The following is a 14,504-nucleotide window of genomic DNA, read 5'->3' as shown; positions in this document are numbered from 1 at the left end:
TGCACTACTTTTGACCAGGTCAAATTGGAGAAGGAGAAAAAATCTGGGCTAACTAGTTTATTTGTTGTGCCCTCCACATCTCAATTCACATGGTTGAATGAGGAAGAGGGGGGTGTCAGAACAGTGAGAAGTCCTCTGATAATACAGCAGACAGTTAGTCGAATGACCCAACATCTGATACGTCAACATGATCTCACTGCTTTATTTGACGTTTGTCAAAACGACCCAGGGACAAACTCCATAGGATTCTTTTCACTGTGCATGATATCACCACTCCCTTGATAAAAAGAGTCCATTGATAATATCAACTTAATACAAAAATGAAACATTTTATCTCCACTGCTTGCCATGTGGTACAATGTATCCTCTAAGACATTTTCATTCAAAGACACATTTCATGCAAAAAAAAAATGTTTTTTTCTCTTGACAAAGAAACACACATTTTTGTTTATATGTTCAGCTAAAAAATATCTTTCTTTTTTTTTTAAATGTCGTTTTCCGATTATTTTTCCAGGGCAGGCACCGTACGTATATACGCACACACCAGGAACAGAGGCATGCCACACTTGCATTGCTTTTGCATTTTACAATTGGCAGGCTTGATGTCATCAAGGCAGTGCTGCGCTGCGGTGAGTGGGTTTAATGCACCTCTTCATCTACCCTACCTCCACACACAACCACACACACACACACACAGATACACACTCAACACACACATACACGCTCAACACACAAGCACTCAACCAGACACTCAACACACACAAACACAAACTTAACACACACACCTATGCATCCTCCACCATCGTTGCAGGGAGGGGCCAGACTGCTTTGATGACATCACAATAGGGGCAGTTTTTTTTTGGGGGGGGGGGAATAAAAGCAGCGCAGCAAGACTGTGGCGCATGCAGAGATGGGGTGGGGAGTGGGTAGAAGAGTGGGGAGGGGTGGGGGGGTCTGGCCCAGGGTTGCAGTCAGATTTATGAATGGGGGGTCAGAAGGGGGAGTAGAAGTCAAGGCAAGGAGGATCAGCACAATTCATGACATCTTTTTGTCGACTTTTTAAAAAAATCTATGTTTTTTTTATGATCTTTTTTTTTTACATTTAATTTCTTGATTTTTGTACAAGTATGACAAACTCTTGGGCTCATAGAAGTTGTATCTCTCCCTCTGCTGGTTCTGTCTCTGATAGGAGGATGGAAATGGAGAGAGTGGTTATCTTTATGAAGGGGAGGGAGAGGGACGTCTTTTGGGTTTGTCAGCTACATACTGTACAGAGTATTCCAACTGTATACACATTAATACATACACAGAAGGATATAAATATACCTGTAAATTGGATATAGTATTGTGTCTAAATTCAAACTGAAACATTTGTGCTTAGATACATTTTGTTAAGCCAGCTATGTACTGTAAATCCGCAAATATTTTCAATAATGTATTAGGTCTACCCAAGTAGTTTCCCCCAATTACCTGGTTTAAATATATACTAGATTGCGGTTACTATGTACATGTAGGAGTATCCATAAAATGTGCATACTACAAAGTAGCAATGCTTCCATCAAATGTTGTGAATAATAATAACAAAATCTCGAATTTCTCAATCAAATACCAAACATATTCTAAATGTTCAAATTTATCTTGATTCAATTAGTAAACCATTGATAATTACACATAAAACTCAGTAACACTCAATGTTTCATTAGATTAGATCATTTACTCATTAGAAAAACCCATGATTAAATTAGTAATATGATTAACATTGACACAGTATTCACCCTGCATGGGTACGTACCCCTGACCTGAACTACCCTCTCGTCTTCCCAACCAATCAGAGAGACCCTCTTCATAGTTCCCATGCAGGTGGAATGGAATCATAGAATTACATTCTGACACTGTGTTGAATGAGGGGAAGAGAACGTGACCAAAGATGGAGGAAATAGTGAAAGCAGAAAGCAGGAGGGTTTAGGAAACAGAAAATGCACTGTGTCTGCATCTAAAATGACACCCTTTTTCTTACACCGTGTACTACTTTTGACTAGAGCCCTATGGGCCTTTGTTAAAAGTAGTGCAATATATAGGGAATAGGGTGCCATTTGGGACGCAAGCCTGTTTGTGTTTGTTTTCCTGCCTATGCAGGATCCACAGTGTGTGTCCACAGTACACGTCCTGCCTGTTCCTCCTGTCTCTCCACAGGGCTGGTACAGTACACTTGATGACCCTTGCTGTGCTTCAATATGGGCTGAGCTGGAGAAATGCCAACCTACTTTGTCTTTTTGTCCAGGTCTTTTTGGGCACAAACGTTGTTGTGACAATGGAGAGGGCTTAGGCGGGCTAACGAGAGACAGGGTGCGTTTGAGATAGAAACTATTCAGATAGAAATGCCATGTGTAGGGCGGACACGAATGCCTGTTTTCCATGGCAAAGGACAATGTCTGCTCTACGTGATATATTTCTATCTGAATGTTACGGAACACGCCACCCTCCTGATTAAGCCTCTGATTGGTGTTCTGAAGGGGGTGGGAGGGGATTTTAGTGTTAATGAGTAAAGGGAGGGTGGAAGGAAGGGGGGGGGGGGTGATTTTGTCATGGTGATCGAAAAACTGATTGCAATCAAATTTCTATCAAAAGCAACGGGAACACTCAATTGATGATGTCATTTGAATAGGCATGGGACGGTGATATATGTTAGGGATTCTTTTTTCTTACAACAGGAAAGGACGGGAAAATAGGCAAAACAAAATAATTTACTCAAAGGCGGGGGGGGGGGTAAAACACTAAATCTAAAATGTAAAACAAAAACCCATAAGTTAATGACTTAGAAATAATGAATAGACATAGTAGTGGTAAGTAGCAAGAAGAAGTAACTGATACAAAATAAAGTTGTCAGAGGAGTATAAGATTGATCGGGGACTTGGTCGAGGCTCGTCGGGCGAGGGGCTCTGCTTCGAGGAGGAGGTGTCGTTGCTCTCTCTTTCCATCCCTCTCTCCCTCTCTCACCCCTCACTCCTCGCGGAGCTGCAGGCGGTAACGCTGGTAACGGATCTGAAAGAAGAGCCTCTCTAGCGGCGAGCCGCTCATGCCAGGCAGCATGTAGTCCTCGCTCCCGCCCGTCCGCCGGAAGCCCAGTGACTCGTACAGCTTGTGGGCGGCCATTTTGACGGCGGTGGTTCCCAGGACAACGGCGGCGTAGTTGTTGTGCACGGCGAACTCCAGCACGCGGCGCCCCAGCACCTTGGCGATGCCCTTGCCGCGGAAGCGCGAGTCCACCGACATGCGGCGCAGCTCCACCGTGTTATCGTCCTCCCGGCCCTGCGCCGCCACGATGCCGACCACCTGACCCTCCAGCACTGCCACCCAGAAACACGAGCCTGGAGGACCAGAGAGCCCAGTTAGACACACACACTATACCAACACAACACATATCACATACCACTGCCAAAAGCACCAACACAACACATATCACATACCACTGCCAACAGCACCAACACAACACATACCACATACCACTGCCAACAGCACCAACACAACACATATCACATACCACTGCCAACAGCACCAACACAACACATATCACATACCACTGCCAACAGCACCAACACAAATCTGACAGAATACATACTTTACATTTAAACCCCAAACGACCTGATGTGAAGGGGCTGAAGCAATAAGGGAGTGGCAGCCGGACCTATGACTGCCCACGGACCACGGCTGTCCTTATTGGACTACTGGTTGACTCAGTGAAGGACTAACGCAATAAGAAGTGAGCAGAGCTGCCCCATTAGCCCCCTACACTATTTGCCATAACCCTGGGACCTCATTGCAGGCCAGCTAACATTAACATGTCATTCATCACACATCACAGACCTCAGAGCCTCTGGTTGGGTGGATCAAATGTAGAGTGGACTCCCATCCCCTAACTATGGCCAGTACAACAATCATTAAAGCCACAATCTGCAATATGTCCTGCTGTTCAAAGGCCATTTGAATGAAATATGCCTACAAGGTGGCAGCCTGGGCTTGTGAAACGGCAGATTGTGGCTTTAACCCGGCACCACTGCTCATGTGTATCGGGATATCTCATCAATTACGGACTGGTGTTAATGAGTTCAGATTACAGAGCAATTAGAGGTTGCTTTACAATGGCTTCTGTCAATTAACACAACCATGTGATGCAGTTAAGATGGCAAACATGAGGATGATTCACTCTTGGCTGTCCGCGTAGGAGAACCTTTTGTAGAACCCTTTTGAGGTTCCATGTAGAACCCTCTGTGGAAAGGGTTCCACACGGAACCCAAAAGAGTTCTCCTATGGCGACAACCAAAGAACCCTTTTAGGTTCTAGATGGCCTTTTTTTGTTGTCTAAGAGTGTTGGTAAGACCGGCGTAAAGCCTGTGGTAAGGACAGGCTAGCTGCTTGGACAACAACATAGCACTGTATCATTTACATTTGAGTCATTCAGCATAGCTCCTACGCAGAGCTACTTCCAGACTAAGGTTAGGAGGGGAAAAAAAACAGACACATATTGCAGGTAGACCTTTTTCCTCGAAATAGCCCCTGTCAGCAGAATCAGGGCAAGGGAAGGAAAAGTACTAATGTGGGTGCAAGAAAGTGAGGTGGAATATCGCATGGCGCTGGCACACACATTATAGAGCTGTATGAGAGAGTCTGTCCTGTTGGTAAGATATGCCAGTTATGGCCTTGTCAAACCCACTAACTGGATGGATCTACTAAAAGGAAGTAAGGAAGGAGGGATTCTGCACACGAAACACTCCGGTCACATAGCGGCGGCTGGTGTTTCCATTGGCGACTGGAGTGAAGTGTATCAGAGAGATGGAGAGCATGAGAGAGAGAATCAACTGGAGAATGAGGGAGGTAGGCAGAGTGAAATTAAAAGCCGACAGAGGCTGGCGCTAACTGCTTAATAGCATTATTTGCTCTGAGATGAGATGCTCATAATGAAAAGTACAGTCGTAGGCCCGAGCTGTCCCTCAACGTTAGGGCGATTAGACCCTCAGGGAGAGACAGACAGACAGACAAATACAGGCACACAGGACAGAGAAGGAAGGACACAAACGCACACGTCAACAGTGAAATGTTCGTCCACAATGTAACCTGACCAGGGGGAGAAGAAAAAAGCCTCCTGGTCTCAGTCATAGTAAAAGCAGTTTTATACAGTATTGAAATGTTTTCTGCTCAACTTCGTAACGTATTCTTAAGTCCGTGCCTGCCGTGTTTATACCTGTGTCAGCATGCCAGATAGTAGTTGCGTCGACGAGAGTACAAAGATTCCCTGTCAGCCTCTGTTGTAACGTGAGAGTACAGCGCTGTCGTCCGTGTGTCGTAGCTACAGTATCTACAGTGTAAAGGGGTCGGTACAGTACCGTGTTGGGAGGACGCTGGACAAGTCGTTGTAAAGAAGACCGGCTTACTATATCCTCATTCTGATAAACCGTCTCCCCGAGTTGATTTTGGATTTGCAAACCCCTCCAAGAACTACAAGGTGAAAACTGCTGACCTTTTCTCTTTCCTTCAGCAGGCAAAATGTGTTGCACGGATGCAACAATAAACTGTTGCTGAAAATAGCATTTTGTCAATGTCAGCGGTATTGGTGACATGTCCTTGTAGTCAAGTACAGCACAGAGAATATTCTGCCTTTTCTGGGACTGACTGACTGACTGGTGAATGTAAAACCTGTGTGTCCATCTGCCAAAGGGTCACCGACACACACAATCTGAGACTCGCACACACGCACATACCAGGCACACAAGCACACTCTCTCAAACACATCGCGTCATGGGGCGAGTGGGGAAACGATGCGAATGTGCTGGAAGCCAACGTTATGAGGGATTTAAAGGGCCCTGTGGGATTCATTGGATTAGTGTTTGATTGAATAAAACAACTGTCGGATGTCCTGCGGCAGGGTCGCCGCGGTAACAAGCCTGCTGATCCAGACACACACTCCATGACATGTGGGCATCACAGCTGGGGAGGCAGTAGCAGGCAGCTAGATCTGCAAGCAGAGTGAATGGTGGGACGGGACATTTTCCCCATTTGACCTTGGTCATATTGTGTGTGCAGGGTTCAGAGTGGGTCAGACAATGACTTCTTGTGTTGACTCTTCCTTGTCTGTAGTCCCAACGCAGGAGAATGTATGAGGTGTCTTTGGAATAGCTACACTTTGGAAGGGGCAGATTCACTCAAGGTACGGTGTACCGTGTCAGCGTCTTTCATTTTTGTTAAAGGGTAGGTTTCATGTAATTTTCCCCCAGAAATCTAACAGAGTGGTGATAATTGACCTTATACTCACGATGTGATAGCTAATTCAAAATCAGACTTTAGTTTCCAGTGCTTTATCTCAGAAGAGAGCATGATGTGAGGCGTGCAGTTAGTTACCCAGAGGCCCTGTCTCTGGGGGGCTACAAAGAGGAAGGGGGAAGGTAGGGGGAGGGGGGTGAAGGGACGGCCACGCCTCTGAAACTGAAGCCGTCACCATCTGTCTGAGCAGGGCCTGTGCCAACAGTCAGCACGGGACGGGACAACCAGGCACGCCAGCCCTAGCTGTGTGTGTGTGTGTGTGTGTGTGTGTGTGTGTGTGTGTGTGTGTGTGTGTGTGTGTGTGTGTGTGTGTGTGTGTGTGTGTGTGTGTGTGTGTGTGTGTGTGTGTGTGTGGAGGGGCCTGAGACAGTGACATACACTCATGTCCTGTGTCTGACGCCGTGACGAAAGAAAGGTTGGTCGGAGAATCTCCGAAGCGAGCCTTCTCTTCCTTCTTCTCCCTCTCCCCCTCCTTTGGGAAGCAGGGGCTATCAGAAGAAGGGATCTGCTGGTTAAGAGTCAGATATGTAGAACGAGAATGAGAGGAGATAGCTAGACTAGAGAGCAGAATCATAGAGCATGTAGGACATTCATTTGTCTTCAGTCCTCCTCTATTGGTAGATAGGGGGGGGGGGAACAGGGAGGGGTTGGGGGTTAGACAAGGTAGCTGATCTATCATAGACCCGGGCCAGACCAAGATGAGCGCGGGGGGGGGGGGGGGGGGGGGTCTTGGATTTAACCAGGCTAAGAGGACTCTACCACCGACCAAAAGGGGGAGGGATGGGTCGACTTGAAAGATGCAGATAAAATCTCATGGCGGTAAGGAAGGAGAGAGAGCTAACGCGCTCTAAACGTACAGATTTTTTACACAGGATTTATTGTGACGGCCTTTTCTCTTCTAACTGCTAAAGGAAAAGAACATGCTACCTGCCATGCATGTGCATTGGGTTGGAGACAGTTAAATATGGCGTTATGACACGACTATGAACCCCCTCCCTTTTTATTATGCTTAACAAGATTAGTGTCTATCCTTTCCGTTGAAACATATGAGGGTAATTCAGTTGATAAGCGTTGAGTCTAGACGGCGCACACCCTGACTGTGCGTGTGTCTAAGATGAAACAAAAGCTCATTAACAGCTTGTGTCCTCTGAAAGTGTGTGTGCGTTCATGCTCATTACAGATCATCCCTATTTTAGGGTTAAGCGTGCCTGTGTGTGTGTGTGTGTGTGTGTGCGTGCGGGAGAGCAGTGTGAGGTGTGATATCTGCAGTGCGTGGCCTCCTCACTCCCCATGTCACAGACCCCTCCCCCCACGTGGAATGCTCCCTCCCCTGGGAACAGAGTGCATGTTGGGAGTATGGATCTGCCTGACATCTGTACCACACCCTGACAGATGAGACTCGGACAAGGAGACCAGGGACATACACATGCTTACATACACACATCCACACACACGTTTGCACACATGAAGGTGTACGGGCACACACAGCACATGCCCAAACACACAGATCTCAAGACCAACAAGCTCCACCATATCTACCTGTGTCCAGTCATACATAATACTTCCTGCCCCTTGTACGTTACAACCAACTACACACACACACACACACCCAGCCTGCACTCGTTCTCCGTTACAGCTCCATTAGCTCTGAGAGGAGCAGTGTAGGAGCATTAATCACTTAAAGGGGCTGCAGCACTGGCCTTTTCCCATTAATTTAGCTACCCTGCCCGGGCTAATCACTGTGTGTGTGTGTGTGTGTGTGTGTGTGTGTGTGTGTACACTTGTCCAATTTAGGTCCTCTCAATCCTAGGGTCAGAGGCTAGGAGGGATCATAAAAAGTCCCTTCCCCACCCTCCTCTTCCTTTAAAGCTCTACCCAAAACCATTTTTTATGAACCTCGAAGATAATGTGGCATAAGGCAGAGGAAGAAGTGCTATTGTCTGCGAGTCTCACCCGCATATTCATAAAGATCGGACCACATTATTGGTCATCCATTAAAGATCGGACCACATTATTGGACATCCATTAAAGATTGTATTGGTCACCTGGGAGTGACTAACTATAGTGTTCAGAAACGATAATGTTGTTAACATCTTATTTTGCTTCTGGTGTGGGTCCATTGTTGCCTAGCTACAGACTCCTTGCTCCGGCCAAATGCTACGCCACGCCCGCGTACACGCCACGCCCGTGGACGTTAGTTTCTTCTCCACGATGAGTCTGGATCTGAGAACCTCCCTGACCATTCACCGAATGCGAACACATTCGGGGCCGTCTGATTGGTCCACAAACCGATGGGTTGGGCCAGAGTCAGAACACACTGTAGTTTGAAAATGTGTCATTGGCTTTGATACGCTGATTGGTTAGAGACGATCCAATCGCTGATGACTTTGTTTGGTACAACGCCCCTCGTCACCACAAACGACTTCAACGATAGCAGTCTCAGACTGTAGCAAACAGAGCTACAACAAAAAAAATATGTTTTTTGAGGAGCGGTTCTGTGCTATTGACGTGTTTGGCTGCGTCATTGTATTATGAATGAATAAGACGCTTACTGAGATTTGCTATGACATTTATAGAACATAAATTCAGTGGATGGAGAATGGAGAATAAAGAATTCTCTCTCTCTCTCAACAGGGACAGGAGGAAGAAAGGGAGTGGAAAGATAGGTGCAACGTGTATCTACTGTGTGTAACTACCTCACCTTTGTCTGTACTCTACCCGGCAACCCCTATCACCACACACACACGTGCCCACACTCCGTGGCCAGACTCAGATATGCTGATAACAACCCATCTGGCCAGTGTTATCACTGCTCTGGGGCTCAGGATGGAACCAGGTGACTGTAGTGTGGAGACACATTGGCCCACCTACTTATCCCCATAGTGCACTACTTTTGACCAGAGCCCAACGGCAATAGGGTAACATTTGGGATTGGACCCAAGCTTTATACTGTCCTGTTGTGCAGTAGGTCAAGGAGCTTGGTTTTGCCTTGTGCATATTCAAGCCATTAAGCTATAAAAGAACTGGAGACTGCATCCAAGATGTCCGACCGTTGTTTTCAACATTATGTACTCAAGTTCGCATACGCCGATTCATGGACCGTCTATATCCGGGTTGCAGCCTGTTTACACGACCCAACTTCACACGCGCAGAGGTAGAAACCGTGCTTCCAGACAGGAACCCTGGCCCCTTGATTCACACCGATCGATATGTCTTGTATAACATCCTATAAGGCCTTGTTACTGTTACTTGTGTATGCTTGGTATAGACAACAGCACAGTGGTGTATATGTACAGTCCAGATGATTCAGTAAAGGGGATTGATTGGTTGGTTAATGAAACAGAATGTATTGATTGGTTGATAGTACCAAAGGGATTTCAGGGAGAACTCATGCTGGTAGAATGAATGTCCTGGTTCATTTGTTGTTAAGAATCCCTAGTTAACCCCCCCCCCCCAAATGCCCCTATTGTTCCTGGTAAGTCCTATGCACACACACACACCTATGAGCTGAGCAGAGGACTGAAGTAACAGCTGGCCTTCAGTGACAGTGGGATGAATAAACGTACACACACACACACACTGAAGAAGAGATAACCATATTTATCTTTTTCCTGGCTAGTTGAGGCCGGTAGACATAACCGTGTTGCTGCTCATCGTGTCAGTGACTGGCCCTCTCACCCTGCACTGTATGACTCACTGACTACTGACACACACACACACTGCCCATGGCAGGAACGTGAAAGGGTGGAGGCCACTGTAAATCATCGCACTCTTACTATCATATGACGCCTGCTCTTTCCCTCTCTCTTTCTCTCTCGCTCTCTCACACACACACACACACACACACAGTCTCTTCTGACAGACCCACACGCTCACACATACAAACACACACAAAAAGACCTGCAGCGTTAATCCCATTAATATCCTGTGTGACTCCTACACACACACACACACACACACACACACAGTGGATAACTGTAGCTGCCGGACACAAAGCGAAAGACAAAGACAAGAATCAATGAAGGGCTTAACGAACACCTGCCCTTAAGTAGCTTCGCAAATAGGGTCCGACTGACCCCAAAATGTAGGGTGGATGGAAGTGTGTGTGTGTGTGTGTGTGTGTGTGTGTGTGTGTGTGTGTGTGTGTGTGTGTGTGTGTGTGTGTGTGTGTGTGTGTGTGTGTGTTTTAGAGCGAGAAAAAGGTTTGATTTGATTATAGCCCAACGTTTTGGAACGGAACCAGGAGGAAGTGTGGTCACAGCTCAATTCCTCTTATCAGAATGGATAAGAAGTTCATAAGAGAGTGATTGATTTTCCTAGTTAGGGAATATAGTTGAGGAAATGACTCCAATGAGGCTTGGCCGACACAGAGTGGACAGACTGCTGCAGAAAGTGTATCAGCAGTTTCCATCTCAGAATCAATAGGCCCAGTAGCATGGTGTGCCCTGGCTCCCTCTGTAACTAAGTAGAGCGGAGCGAGTCGCCCTGCATACTTAATAGGCAGGCAGACTGCCTCTGTTTCTGAACACACAGGTTACATCCCAAATGGCACCCTATATTCCCTACATAGTGCACTAGTTTTGATCAGTTACTGTGCTGTGTCGGGCATGGAGTGCCATTTGGAATGCAGCCATGCTGTCACTATCCAACTCCTGCTGTGCTTAATACAGGCAGGGAGAGCCTATGACACTGAGAGAGACTCTATACTTTGTGTGTGTGTGTGTGTGTTTGTGTGCATGTGTGTGTGTGTGTGTGTGTGTGGGGGGGGGGGGGGTCATTTGGATACTTTCAAAGGGTCTGTGATTCCATATTTGCATAGAGCTATGTTTTGTATCCCATCATTTTTTTTAAATCCCATAATTCACTAAAAGCTTAATGTCTGTGGATGAACTTTATATGCTGACAAAGACAACAGATCATACATTTCCACAGATTATATATAGTTTCTGTTTTGTGTCCAATCTCCCACTAGCCCTCTTACCTGTGGGTTTCATGTAATACTCCTCGATGTCCGCCATGTCAGTTCGGAGCGCGCAGGCCAGATAGTTGTGGATAACTTTGCTGCTGTAGAAGTAGCGCGCGGCCATGAGAACGAACGGCGCACAGCTGGTCAGCGTGAGGGATTTGCTCACAACAAAGCACATTACTATGGAGATAAGGAAGAAAAATAAACGATACCTGTCAGAAAAGAGAATCAAATGTTGGATTTTGGCGGAAGTCACACACATAATATATATTATATAACCAAACAGTGACACTCCAAAAAATAAGTTGCTTAAAAATAAAGATCAGTCCCTAATATCACACATTTTGTTTACTGTAGAGAAAGCGATTGACAACCGACGAGCAAACATCACATGACATCCTTTGTTGAGTCTATTTATTTATATGACTGGATGCAAACAGATATTCTACACAGCCTATCAATATCATCTCTGGTCCATTTACAGTCTGATTTTTGGAGTAGCCTATTTTCTCTGGTTTGGCCGCACGGAAGCGCCAGAGTGGAACCCACCACACAGACAGGCTGTGCAGCAGCATTATGTTGTCGTCTGGTCTGCCATGCAAACATCTTTTACTCCATTGCACCACGACATGGCGTGATTACTGTCAACATAGACATTAGGCTACATTGTAGCGACGTGGTCCTAAATTATAGCGTCATATTCATATTAAAGCACTTTAAATAAAGGTTAAATAAATAAAACAATTATACACACATTTTCAGACAAAATGTCAACAGTGAAATAGGCTTATGTGAGATGTTTTGTTGGTCATTAAGGTCACTTACCACGGCACAGACAAAGGCATGAGGTGTAAAAAAAAGGATTGTTTTAGATGGTGTACATTTAAATGACAATAATGATTATGGAATATATATAGCCTAACACATGTTGTGGTGAATTGTTATTCGAAATTTGGTGCGTAATGCCATTCATTCACATCATAGACTAAGCTATGTGTAATGAGTCTGATCATATGGATCAAGTGTGCCATAAGAACACCCATGCATATCATACATGGGGAAATTAACATCTCCACTAATTAATTATAAACTATGCCAACATGCACACATGGCTAGTGGTGGTGGTGCATTAACGCGCTGCCTGCAGGCACAGTAAAACATATGTGTGTAGCCTATGATGATGGAAACTGGTGATAGGGTGCAATTGGTGCACGCTAGCGCACACTGTGGGCCAATCCTCACATTCTATTAATGAATGAATGCATCCAACCTAACCGGCAACTGACATCATTGCCCCCTACATGCACACCAAACAGGCCCACCCGCTACATGCACCATGCGTTTTAACCATGCCTTTGTGTTGCGGTTTGATGCGGTGCTGCACATGAGCTACGCTACATGCCGGTATCGAAGATCCAACACAGATCCACACACGAACTCGAGAAGAAATCGACAATTATTCAATGTATTTGTTGTTATTGAATTTGTATAATGTGAAATCATTTTCCTCTTGATGAAAGTTTCACCTAGCATGTATTTGTGCCATTAAATGAATAAAGCACTTTAAAAAGAAAGGAGGTCAACGAATTATCAATTGACATGTCGATGCTCCAACAGATTATGGCTTTCCTTCAACTTAATTTCAACTCACTTCTAACTTTAAAAAAATAGATCTATATTTTGTTTTACAATAATTGGTTTTCATGTGTTAGTATGGATGGGTTATTCATAATGTCTTTGACAAGAATCATTTGTAAATACATGGGTAAAATGAAAATAGTTTTTCAATGGGTAATGGCAACTTTTAACGAATTTCAGGCCCGTAAATCGTTAAGCATATGGGAAATCTTGTCACTTACGTGTCAGAAGAACATATAAGAATTGGGTTTGACTTTGCTGTAATATGCCTCTGAATGCGGTGTTGGGGATTCTCTCCATGATCCCCTCGTAAAAGATGCGGCGCACTTCCACATGGTCCGTGCGCTCAAACTCACGGATAAAAACCGTATCTTTCCTCACATCATTTTCCTCGATCGGATTCGGTGCCGGTGTGGAAGAAGTCCACATTTGCGAGGAGGAAACGATAATAGAATCTTTTTTGGTCCCTTGTATGGCATCGTGTTCATCCGCAACAATTTTAGTCTCGCAAACCATTTTTGGAGACGAACAATGCATGCAACTGGCCTCAAAGAACTTTAACCTCAGAAATAATATAAATGGGATATGATGCGTTTATAAATATGGAAAGAAAAAAGACGGGGAGTGTTTCTGCTGCAACCCTGAGCGTTTCTGCATGACCAAGGGTTGCAGGAAAACATTTAGCCTATTTATAATGGGCCGTAGTGGATGCATTCAGATTCAGGGGCCGGGGTGGTCCACATAGCGTGCACATTGGCTGAGGCGCTACGCCATTCGATTGTGATAGGCGGATAGAGACAAGAGAAGCACACGGTCAAATTCTTTTAAAAACCTCAACATTCCTCTCATTGTTCCGGCGAAATTCTACACGTGTGTTTGAGTGGGACGGGGAGGGTGGGCTTGCGTAAGGGTATTTCTGAACCGGTAGGCTAATGGAGCCCTTTGAAGCTCACCCCAAACAACCCGGCCTGCACCAGTGCACCTGCAGCGGGAGCTGCGCCAAACCCTCTTCTTGGATGACTGAAATGACACGTCTTTACAGAACGGATAAGACACGTTCATATGAGGACACATGAGCTTTGATGCGTCAAAATATATAAAGGGCAGTTGGTGATGGTTGGACTTTGTACGGGGAATGGTTGGGGAACTGACTGTCCTATGATAAGGTCTGGTTATGGCGCGGCGCTTCGCTCCTCCCGGCTGTGTGCCTCCTTCGATACCCGGTATCTTGACTGACAGTTCTGCTGCACTGCAGTGATTCCTCCCCGGCTTTATACTCTCGCCTCACCCGTTCTTTCTCCAGACAGTTTCCTTACGATAGCGTTTTGGTGTATCATCATTCATTAATTCACATAATTATCTGACTTTGTAGGCTATGCCACAGTCACAGCCTAGGCTATGTTATAATATAGGCTACGTTCACTGTTAAAAAAAGGTCATTCATTCACATAGGCTATCGCCTAATTCACTGTTAACATTAATTCAGTGTTCTATTTAATTCTGGCCATAGGCCAATGCCTCACTGGATTTATCGATCAGAATGCGATGTTGCGCCCGTAAGCAATACATAGGCTTATCACAACGG

At 45.5% G+C, this 14,504-nt stretch overlaps 1 protein-coding gene across 2 annotated transcripts; it reads right to left on the bottom strand.

The window, feature by feature from the left end:
- Positions 1–472: 472 nt before the first annotated feature.
- Positions 473–13,587, bottom strand: LOC110500846 (N-acetylaspartate synthetase). Of its 2 annotated transcripts, none has more exons than XM_036957893.2 (3): positions 13,141–13,587; positions 11,297–11,461; positions 473–3,368 (listed from the first exon to the last, which is right to left on the bottom strand). In XM_036957893.2, exons 1-3 carry the CDS (start codon positions 13,454–13,456, stop codon positions 3,001–3,003), a joined length of 849 nt encoding a protein of 282 aa, XP_036813788.1. In that variant the 5' UTR covers positions 13,457–13,587; the 3' UTR covers positions 473–3,000. The 2 variants fall into 2 exon arrangements, with proteins under 2 accessions (XP_036813788.1, XP_090070682.1); XM_090214556.1 differs by having other exon boundaries at positions 11,297–11,493; positions 13,141–13,583.
- Between the last annotated feature and the right edge of the window lie 917 nt (positions 13,588–14,504).

Source organism: Oncorhynchus mykiss, chromosome 21 (genome assembly GCF_057628025.1).
Source record: "Oncorhynchus mykiss isolate SJ-2025 chromosome 21, ASM5762802v1, whole genome shotgun sequence".
Classification (NCBI taxonomy): Eukaryota; Metazoa; Chordata; class Actinopteri; order Salmoniformes; family Salmonidae; genus Oncorhynchus; species Oncorhynchus mykiss.
Note: the sequence above shows the minus strand (reverse complement) of the source record. Positions and strands in the feature narration are given on the sequence as shown.

Excerpts from the sequence above, each read along its gene's own strand:
- LOC110500846 (XM_036957893.2), bottom strand. The coding sequence starts at position 13,456 with ATGCATTGTTCGTCTCCAAAAATGGTTTGCGAGACTAAAATTGTTGCG. Across the intron at positions 11,462-13,140 it reads CTTATATGTTCTTCTGACAC|TAATGTGCTTTGTTGTGAGC; the intron begins GTAAGTGACAAG and ends TTATCTCCATAG. Across the intron at positions 3,369-11,296 it reads GTATTACATGAAACCCACAG|GCTCGTGTTTCTGGGTGGCA; the intron begins GTAAGAGGGCTA and ends CTGGTCCTCCAG.